The 11,042-nt window shown below is 52.7% G+C and overlaps 1 protein-coding gene across 1 annotated transcript; it reads left to right on the top strand.

The window, feature by feature from the left end:
* The first annotated feature begins 268 nt into the window (after window positions 1-268).
* Window positions 269-2,082, top strand: LOC124683219 (ACT domain-containing protein ACR8-like). The gene is made up of 3 exons (XM_047217777.1): window positions 269-430; window positions 524-706; window positions 800-2,082. Exons 1-3 carry the CDS (start codon window positions 332-334, stop codon window positions 1,799-1,801), a joined length of 1,284 nt encoding a protein of 427 aa, XP_047073733.1. The 5' UTR covers window positions 269-331; the 3' UTR covers window positions 1,802-2,082.
* The last annotated feature ends 8,960 nt before the right edge of the window (window positions 2,083-11,042 follow it).

Raw genomic sequence — 11,042 nt, 5'->3', positions numbered from 1 at the left:
GTATCTAAAAGAGCCAAAAATATCCATTCTCAACCCTTAAAACGGTTTGAAGATTTGAGAATTTGACGCCCTCCCCATTTGCGGCGTTCCATCCCCAAATTCCAATTCGAATCGGCGAACAAGAGAGCGACAAAAGCCGACGGAGACGGAGACGGCTCCAAATCGACGAAAACAAGACGAAGAATCCCAAGCTCCTCCCCTCCTCGCGCCCTTCGTCCTCTACCTCTGTTGCTTATATAGAGAGCGGACGGGCTGGTGGTGGTGCCGCGTCGGAGCAGAGCCAGAGCAGAGAAGCACTGGTGTGGTTGCGTTGCTGTTTGAGAATCCGGCGATGGAGTGGCTGGACGAGTACGAGAAGCTGGTCATCAGGATGGACACCCCCAAGGTGGTCATCGACAATGCGGTCTGCCCCACGGCCACGCTGGTCCAGGTGTGTGACCGTCGAAGTCCTATGATTCTGTTTCCGGCGGCTTCTTGTTTCATGGAGAGCGAGGTGCTTATTCTTCTTCGGTGATTGCTGTAGGTTGACAGCGCGAGGAAGAGGGGCGTCTTGCTCGAGGCGGTGCAGGTGCTCGCCGACCTCGACCTGTCCGTCAAGAAGGCCTACATCTCGTCGGACGGCAGGTGGTTCATGGACGTCTTCCATGTCACCGACCGCCTCGGCCGGAAACTCACCGACGACAGTGTCATCTCCTATATCCAGCAGGTAGGAGATACTAGTTTCTCGTTTTCTTGCCTTAACCTCGCCGGAGTCATAAAGGGGCAGCATTTCTTACCCAATTTCTTGATTTGGCTGCAGTCTCTGGGAACCTGGACTGAGCCGTCCCAACCGGCGGCGCTCGAGGGCCTGGCGGTGCTGGAGCTGACGGGCGCCGACCGCACAGGGCTCATCTCCGAGGTGTTCGCCGTGCTCGCAGACATGGGCTGCAGCGTCGTGGACGCCAGGGCCTGGTCACACCGCGGCCGCCTGGCCTGTCTCGTGTACCTGCGCAACGAGGACGCCGACGCCGTCCGGGTGGCGTGTATCAAGACCCGCCTCGCCCCACTCCTCCGCCGAGACTCCAACGCCAGCGGAGGCGTGGTCGCCGTGCCCGCTTGCTCCGTCCCACACGCCGACCGGCGCCTCCACCAGCTCATGTACGCGGACCGAGACCAAGACCGCGCGTTACCCACCCCGTCCGTGTCCGTCGAGAGCTGGGCGGAGCGCGGTTACTCGGTGGTCACCGTGCAGTGCCCAGACCGGCCCAAGCTGCTCTACGACGTCGTCTGCACGCTCACAGACATGGACTACCTCGTCTTCCACGGCACCATCGACACCAACTGCGGCGAGGCGCGCCAGGAGTTCTACATTCGCCACGCCGACGGGAGTCCCATCTGCTCCGAGGCCGAGATGCAGAGAGTGAGCCAATGCCTCCAGGACGCCATAGAACGGAGATCGTTCGAGGGTGTGAGGATGGAGCTGCGCACGCCAGACCGGCCGGGCTTGCTCTCAGACGTCACAAGGACATTCCGGGAAAATGGACTGCTCGTCGTGCAGGCAGAGGTGTCGACGAAGGCCGACATGGCCAGCAATGTGTTCTACGTGACCGGCACCACAGCCGGCCAGGAGGTCCACCAAAGCGCCATTGAAGCTGTGAAGGAGAGGGTTGGCATTGACTCCCTTGTCGTCGAGGAGCACCGGCCTCAGCTCTACCAGAAGATCCTGCCAGATGACCGCAATGGCGGCGGCATTGGTCTAATCCACCTTGGCAACTTCGTGAAGAGGAATCTGTACCACCTGGGGCTGATCAAATCTTGGTGATACACTTATAAGGCAGACTCCACACTAGTACTTGCTTCTTCGCCCAATTCTACAATCTTTTCTGTACATTGAAGACTCTGAGAGACAAGAAGATGGGACAAAGATTCAGCCTGATGGAAAGGTCAGACATGTCCCTTTCAGATCAAGAAATGGAGTTTGCCAGGATGTTGGTGAGGTGAAAGAAATGGTGCAGAAGATCCAGGAAAGCTTGGCTGGACAATAGGGGCAGGATCACGATCTAGAAGGAACAAGATGATGGAACCTAGCAGTAGATAACTGAATCCATGTACATAGGCCATTCGATTAGATGTTTATAGTTAGTAGTACTAGTAGTGTTAGTGTAGTATGTGCATTCATGATCGATTTATTCTCTGTACCTTCCTGTTGCTGCCTCCATCTTTGGCTAAATATTCTTTGGGGAAGTTTGCTTTGTTTCTTCTTGTCTGCCTTCTGCTCTGTATGTCTGTCTCCGTGCAATTAGTAGCTGCTTTACAGCTTTGCTGATGATGTGCTTCATCTGAAATTCGAGTTGCTCCATAGCATAAGGTGTGTGAAGACGGTTCTTGATCGGCTGCGTGTTGTGGTATCTTCGCTCGTACTGTCTAGGGCGCGTTACAACTTGCTCCTCTTCTTCACGGCGTGAATCCCTTCGTCTCTTCCTTTGCTCCGCTCTGCTGCCGAATCTGCTTCGGCTGCCCTCTCCCGTGCTCCTAAGCGGGACTGCCAAAGCTGTTGCTGGTGCGGTATCGTCTAGAACCGAAGTTCTTGGATTTGATGCGCTTGAACTAGGAAGGCGAAGAAACCCTCTAGAATCGACGATGAAGTGAACACCATCGAAAATAGTATCCATGCTACCGCGTGACTCTATGGAGATCGGATGCGAAGCCTCAGATCGCGGTACGAACTCAATGGATCCGCAGCGGGCTGAGTTTCTTGGACTTGGTGGAGTTGACGACTCTAACACGAACGCTGCTGATGTAACTGGAGCTGCCGATGACCTGCCTTGTGCCGACAAGTTTCCCACAGACTGCGCCAATTGTCGAGGGTACTCATCGGCAATGCCCTCCATATGGGGCTTAGGTTGATGGAATCCTGTAGGCTGACACGAGACATCGGTTATCAAACAAGCGAAGAAGGCGATTTACATAGGTTCGGGGCCCTCGATGAGGTAAAACCCTTACGTCCTGCTTGTCTGATCTTGATTATGAAAATATCGAGTTACAATGGAGTGCCAAAGGTTTCGGCTATGATCTCGTCGAGAGTCTAAGTTCTGCCTGGGACCTAGCTCTAGACATATGGTGGCTATGGTTGTTAAGATTGCGTGTGTCCTTGGCAGCCCTCTCCTGGCCCTTATATTGGGAGCCAGGTTTTGAGAGATCTGTCCGGGTACGACTAGGTTACAGAGAGTCCTAGTTCTAAACTTTGTTTTATTCTTCGTCTTCTTGCCTTGCTTCTCAAGAACCCTCCTTGCAAACCGACGTTATGGCCCACCTGACCTTCGGGTGTCTTCATGGGCCTCCGCTTGGGCCGCAAGGGGTAACACACTAGTAGTTACCCGAAGGGTAATGCCCACGTCACGCCGCGTCCCCTCGCTGACAAGGCGCCCTACCCGCGAAAACCGTCGTTCCGCGAGGCGCCGGCGTGCCCGATTCGCGCCCTTGGCGAAGGGGCCGGCACGGGGTTGCCGGCGATTCTATTGGGCTCCAAAACTGGCCGGCGCCGTTTGGGGTGCGCCGGTGCGAGCCCATTTTTGCCCCGGCCCCTAAATTGCTATCGGGGCCGCCGGTGGAGATGCTCTAACGCAACATCAAGGGTTGGCCGGCGGGCAGCGCAGATGAAATAACAACCAAGCCCCTGCCTGTTTCGCTAAACCTAGGGGTAGATCGGGCAGTCAGCGACGAGAATGGTTTTGTGGGTGGTACAGCGAGACCGTAGCGTCATCTCCAACGGCGCCACCCATCCCGCGCCCACGCGTCTGGATGGATTAAACCGGACAAAAATCTAGCCTAACGCGTGGACTCATCCCTAAAACGGATGGCCGCGCCGTTCGGGACGACCCAAATCTAGGACGCTTTTGCGTGGGCGCGGACTCCTATCGCTGGCTGCTCGTGTCCTCCCCTAGTCCTCCCCTAGCCCGCGTGTCTTACTAGTACCTACTACTAGTACCTACTACTAGTGTACCTACGTAGGGGGCCGGCGGCCTTGCCGGCGACTCGCCGCCGGGACCGTGGATTTCACTCGACGCGGGCGGCCTGTACGCAGGAGGATTCCACTCCAGCTTACCAGCTGGGTGGGCCGGCGGCGGCCTTCTTGCGACGTTCCTCCGCGGCCGCCCTCCTCCTTTCCATCCTCGCAGCTTGCGCGCACTCCGCCTCCTGCGGCGTCAGGATTCACTTTCTGCAAGGCGAGCTCGCTCGCGGCGGCGCGTTCCACAGCATCCCGTGAGGCGGACGCGGCCGGAAGCCTAGGCCTCGTGGTTCTCCTCCCGACGACGCAGGCGCTCTTGGCGGCTGCGCTCCGCGGACGCAGCATCCTCCCGGGTGCGCCGCTCGGGCGACGGCAGCTGGAGGAGGTGGCGGGCTGCTTGCAGAGCGAGGAGCTCGTTCTTCCGGCCGATGAGGTCGCCTAAATGGCGGTGACAAGCCCGTACGTAGGCCTCGTGCTCCTTCGTCACGCGCGTGAGCTCGGCAAGACGCTCCTCGATGGCAACGTTGACCTTCGCCATCTCGAGGTCGTGGAAGTAATCGTCCACATCGACGGGCGCGACAACATCCGCCTCCTCCTCCGCGGCCTCGAGCCAGCCGTCCGCAGCCTCGTGTCAGCCGTTCGCGGCCACCTCCACCATCTCTGCATCATCTTCCTTCTTCGCCGCCCCCTCGGGTGCGATGCGGATTGCCTCGTCATCGGCGACCCACCACGCATCTGGTGTGTCGCCCTCTTGATCTAGCCCAACTTCTATTTGTTTGTTTTGTTGTTTGTTAACTTTTATTTTAAAAACAATATTGTCAAACATATTTATTTGATGTTTAAATAAAATCTTTAAAAAAGTGGGGGACGCGGCTGGAAGCGCCCAAAAGCGGCAACGTTTCCCAAACGCTTAATCCAGCGCTAAATCCGAACACGATTTAAATGGCGCGGCTAAAAATGCTCGCGTCTAGGAGCCTGGTGTCGGTGGGATGTCTTTCGCAGTAGTCAAATTAGCAAAATTTGTACAAAGAATACTACAAGTGGACATGACCACTACCGCGGCCATCGCCCTCTGAACGGCCAGCAACATTGATCATGGTCTCATGGAGAAGATGGGAGCCTATGCACACGAAACAAAACTTCTAATAAAATAAACCATAAATATTCTATGGACATTAAAACAATTCATCGATATCCCGGCGGCGGAGACTTCACCTGCTTGCTACGAGGGGAAGGTAGCTGTGGCGTCGACGGCGATGAACATGCTTGGGACGTCCAGCTGTCGTCGGGCTCTCCTTGGGTTATAGATGTAGGTGGGGCAACATTATGGTACCCTTTATGGGAAATAAGGGCATCTCCAGCGGCGCGACGCAAGCGGACGCTGAGCGACCGTTTGTGTCCGCCGTGATCGGAAATGTGTCTGGCACCACCTCCAGCGGGGCGACGCAAAGTGATCGAGCCGTCCGCGGGGCGCAAACCTGGCCTAAATATGCGCCAGGTTTGCGTCTCCGTGGACGCTCGGGGGTCGCGGAAAATGTCGGTCCTCGCACGGACCCGCCTGGCAGCGGCACAACTGCTTCGTCTTCCGCGGCATTACTTCCGCGCGGCGCGCTGCAACCTTTGCAGGGCCGCGTTAATGGCGCGCCTCGGCTTCCACGAGCGTGCGCAGCGTCGATGCGTCTTCTCCGCCAGTACTGGCACCGACGCGTCGCGTCGGCAGTCTGCGGCCGCGTTAATGGCGAAGCCTCGCGTGCCGCGCGTAGTAAATGGCGAAGCCTCGCGTGCCGCGCGTAGTAAATGGCGACGCCCCGCGTGCCGCAGCCGTCGCCCTGTCTTCGACCTATATAAATAGGGGCGCGAGCATCTCACCTCCTCCCCAGTAAACCCTAGCCGCCGGTGCCGTAGCGGCGCTTCCGCTCAGCCCTAGCAGATCCTCCATGAGCAGCGCCGGACGCGGCCAGGCTACCGCGTCTCCACCTCCACCTTCACCTACCACTCCACCTCCCCTGGCCTCGAGCTCCGACGACGAGTTCGACTCCGAAGACAGCACCGACCTCCTCCACCCGGTCAGGGACGCCGCGGCCCTGGCACTCGCGACGCAGGAAGCAGAGGAGGAGCTGGCGGGCCACGCGGCGTTGGACACCGAGCTGGAACAGCGCAGGCTGGTGGCCGCCGCTGCAGCCAAGGACTCCGACTCGGAGATATCTTGGTCCTCCGATGACCCTGATGCGCCAACGCCGGAGGAGAAGGCGGCGGAGCAGCGGGCCCTCGTCGAGTCTTTCGAGATGCTCAAGGACGAGGCCGCCAACGCGAGGCTGGAGCAGTGCCTGCAAGAGGACGCGGCGGCGCACCGAGCCATAGCGGCCGCGCGGGAGGCGGCGGAGAAGCAGGCGACGGAGCGACGCAACGATGGTGCCGGCCCATCAGGAAACAAGTAGTCTAGGCCTATAGATCTACTTTGTATAGTTTTTATGCATTTTTATGTATTACTTTCAATGTTTTTACTATGTTGCAATTCAAAAAATGGGTCGCCCCGGTGGGAGCACACCCAGACGCAAACGGACGAGCGGACAAAATATGTCCGCGGAGCGACGCAAATGGACTCTCGCGACCACTTTTGGGCGTCCGAAATGCGTCGCGCCGCTGGAGATGCCCTAACCGGATGAACCCATGTGCACATGCACCGTTCACCAATTTTGAGAAAAGTGCTATTTGAAAATCTCAAAAAATTGAAATAATGTTTTCATGTACATATTATGTTGATATTTACTTGTGTAAGTTTTCATGGAAAAATTCGACCTACACGGAAATGACAAAATGTTCAAATGACACTATAATGATTTGTTCTGCACTGTTCATGAAAATATGAAATTTTATTTTCACATTTATGTGTAGGTCACACATGGCTGTTTTTTAATGCCGAAATCTGCAGAAACAAGTGTCAACATAGGATTCATGAAAAAAAATTATTTCAATTTTCTCTAATTTTCCCTGAAACTTTGAAATAGCATTTTTGGAATTTTTCAAAATTGGGTGCATATGCACCGGGTGTAAAATTGTCCGCCTCCTACCCTTTACCATATCTTGTGCATATATAAGTTAAACTAAAAATGATGATATTATAAAAAAAATGTTAATTCACTTTTCAACCAAATAGGGTAGAGGGTACCCTAATCTTGGCCCTCTTGCATCTCTACCATGGGTAAAAGCATATCCACTCGTCTCCCCGAATAGGCCCCCGGCTGGCTATTTTTCCATCCGGATGGCGCAAAATGGCCCAGCCGCGCCCCCGGTTCCTCGTTTTCCCCCGGATTTGGGCCTTCATCCATCTGGCGAGCCCACGCCAAACCCGGCCTACCAGGGCGCGCTCGGGGAGTCCGGACGAAGCGATAGCGCGCGAAACGCCGAGAAATCACTCCCGCGCTTTCGCTTCGGCTTCGCCGCAGAGGTAGACCCGGCCGATCAGCGGCACACGCATCGTCTTCCGCCCGCAGTAAAGGCTGCCGCCGGTCAGCTCGTCGCGGACGCGTAGCATCCACGCGGCATTAAATCACCGGGTCCAGCCCCGCCTAAATAATCCCCGCTCGCCGCGACGAAACGTCAGCCAGACGAAACCCTAGCCGCCACTCTTCCCTCGACGAGATCCATGGCGTTCAACGAGCAAGACGGCGCGGCCAACAACGGCTTTCCCCGCCGGTCGCTCCACACGTGGGAGGGACACCTCCTCTACCAGGCGGGGTACCCCTGCCCGCCGGACACGAGGCCTCCCGGCGGCGGGTGGCGGCTAAGTGCGGGCGGCGTGCCAATCCCACCGCCGCCCCAGGGCCACGCCCTCGACGCTGCCATCGAGGAGGTCCGACTGACATTGTCGGACCAGGAGCGCACCGAGCCACGCTACCACCCTGTGGTGACCCTGCATACCACTACATGTTGTAGTATGCCAGTCGTTGATATAATATTCACGAAGTACCATTCCGCAAATTTTACATCCCTCAGAGTAGTACAACAGAACATAGCAGGTTCATAACTCATTCATTTATTATTACAAGCATAATGTACATATCATCTCGGAGCTCCTCTTGGGTCCTAAGAGGGATACTCCTGGGTTCGAGGCGAACCCATCTTAACTTACAATATAATAGTCTTACTAAGTGATACATTTATTCACACGAGCAGTTAAGTACTAAGAGTTCGTACTGCTCGGATACTACTACTACTTATCGGTCTAAGCTTGCTCTCCTCCGGAACCCTTCCCGGTTCCGTAGACTATAAGGTAGTCTACACCTTCGACACTGATACGTCTCCAACGTATCGATAATTTCTTGTGTTCCATGCCACATTATTGATGTTATCTACATGTTTTATGCACACTTTATGTCATATTCGTGCATTTTCTGGAACTAACCTATTAACAAGATGCCGAAGTGCCGATTGTCTGTTTTCTGCTGTTTTTGGTTTCAGAAATCCTAGTAAAGAAATATTCTCGGAATTGGACGAAATAAAAGCCCAGAGGCCTATTTTCTCACGAAGCTTCCGGAAGACCGAAGACGAGACGAAGAGGGGCCACGGGGTGGCCAAACCCTAGGGCGGCGCGGCCCCACCCCCGGTCGCGCCGGCCTATGGTGTGGCCCCCCGTGCCGCCTCTCGACTTGCCCTTCCGCCTACTTAAAGCCTCCGTGACGAAACCCCCGCACCGAGAGCCACGATACGGAAAACATTACCGAGACGCCGTCGCCGCCGATCCCATCTCGGGGGATCCCGGAGATCGCCTCCGGCCCCCTGCCGGAGAGGGGAATCATCTCCCGGAGGACTCTACACCGCCATGGTCGCCTCCGGAGTGATGAGTGAGTAGTCTACCCCTGGACTATGGGTCCATAGCAGTAGCTAGATGGTTGTCTTCTCCCCATTGTGCTATCATTGTCGGATCTTGTGAGCTGCCTATCATGATCAAGATCATCTATATGTAATTCTATATGTTGCGTTTGTTGGGATCCGATGAATAGAGAATACTTGTTATGTTGATTATCAAAGTTATGCTTATGTGTTGTTTATGATCTTGCATGCTCTCCGTTATTAGTAGATGCTCTGGCCAAGTAGATGCTTTTAACTCCAAGAGGGAGTACTTATGCTCGATAGTGGGTTCATGCCCGCATTGACACCGGGACAAGTGACGTAAAGTTCTAAGGTTGTGTTGTGCTCGTTGCCACTAGGGATAAAACATTGATGCTATGTCTAAGGATGTAGTTGTTGATTACATTACGCACCATACTTAATGCAATTGTCTATTGCTTTGCAACTTAATACTCGGAGGGGTTCGGATGATAACCTCGAAGGTGGACTTTTTAGGCATAGATGCGGTTGGATGGCGGTCTATGTACTTTGTCGTAATGCCCAATTAAATCTCACTATACTCATCATGATATGTATGTGCATTGTCATGCTCTCTTTATTTGTCAATTGCCCAACCGTAATTTGTTCACCCAACATGCTGTTCGTCTTATGGGAGAGACACCTCTAGTGAACTGTGGACCCCGGTCCAATTCTCTTTACTCGAAATACAATCTACCGCAATACTTGTTTTTACTGTTTTCTCTGCAAACAATCATCTTCCACACAATACGGTTAATCCTTTGTTACAGCAAGCCGGTGAGATTGACAACCTCACTCGTTTCGTTGGGGCAAAGTACTTTGGTTGTGTTGTGCGAGTTCCACGTTGGCGCCGGAATCTCCGGTGTTGCGCCGCACTACATCCCGCCGCCATCAACCTTCAACGTGCTTCTTGGCTCCTCCTGGTTCGATAAACCTTGGTTTCTTTCCGAGGGAAAACTTGCTGCTGTGCGCATCATACCTTCCTCTTGGGGTTGCCCAACGAACGTGTGAAATACACGCCATCAAGCTCTTTTTCTGGCGCCGTTGCCGGGGAGATCAAGACACGCTGCAAGGGGAGTCTCCACTTCTCAATCTCTTTACTTTGTTTTTGTCTTGCTTTATTTTATTTACTACTTTGTTTGCTGCACTATATCAAAACACAAAAAAATTAGTTGCTAGTTTTACTTTATTTACTGTCTTGCACTCTATATCAAAAACACAAAAAAATTAGTTTACTTGCATTTACTTTATCTAGTTTGCTTTATTTACTATTGCTAAAATGGCCAACCCTGAAAATACTAAGCTGTGTGACTTCACTAGCACAAATAATAATGATTTCTTATGCACACCTATTGCTCCACCTGCTACTACAGCAGAATTCTTTGAAATTAAACCTCGCTTTACTCGAATCTTGTTATGAATAATCAATTTTCTCGGTGTTAGTTCTGATGATGCTGCTGCCCATCTTAATAATTTTGTTGAACTATGCGAAATGCAAAAATATAAAGATGTAGATGGTGATATTATTAAACTAAAATTGTTCCCTTTCTCATTAAGAGGAAGAGCTAAAGACTGGCTGCTATCTCTGCCTAAGAATAGTATTGATTCATGGACTAAATGAAAGGATGCTTTTATTGGTAGATATTATCCCCCTGCTAAAATTATATCTTTGAGGAGTAGCATAATGAATTTTAAACAATTAGATACTGAACATGTTGCTCAAGCTTGGGAAAGAATGAAATCTCTGGTTACAAATTGCCCAACCCATGGACTGACTACTTGGATGATCATCCAAACCTTCTATGCAGGACTAAATTTTTCTTCGCGGAATTTATTGGATTCAGCTGCTGGAGGTACCTTTATGTCCATCACTCTTGGTGAAGCAACAAAGCTTCTTGATAATATGATGATCAACTACTCTGAATGGCACACGGAAAGAGCTCCACAAGGTAAGAAGGTAAATTCTGTTGAAGAATCCTCTTCCTTGAATGATAAGGTTGATGCAATTATGTCTATGCTTGTGAATGGTAGGCCTAATGTTAATTCTAATAATGTTCCATTAGCGTCATTAGTTGCTCAAAAAGAATATGTTGATGTGAATTTCATTAAAAATAACAATCACAATGATTCTAGGCCATACTCGCTAATGGTAACTCTTATGGTAGATATGCTTCACCTAATGAAG

Source organism: Lolium rigidum, chromosome 1 (assembly GCF_022539505.1).
Source record: "Lolium rigidum isolate FL_2022 chromosome 1, APGP_CSIRO_Lrig_0.1, whole genome shotgun sequence".
NCBI lineage: Eukaryota > Viridiplantae > Streptophyta > Magnoliopsida > Poales > Poaceae > Lolium > Lolium rigidum.
This window is presented reverse-complemented; position numbering and strand designations above follow the sequence as displayed.

Excerpts from the sequence above, each read along its gene's own strand:
- LOC124683219 (XM_047217777.1), top strand. The coding sequence starts at position 332 with ATGGAGTGGCTGGACGAGTACGAGAAGCTGGTCATCAGGATGGACACC. Across the intron at positions 431-523 it reads CCACGGCCACGCTGGTCCAG|GTTGACAGCGCGAGGAAGAG; the intron begins GTGTGTGACCGT and ends TGATTGCTGTAG. Across the intron at positions 707-799 it reads TCATCTCCTATATCCAGCAG|TCTCTGGGAACCTGGACTGA; the intron begins GTAGGAGATACT and ends ATTTGGCTGCAG.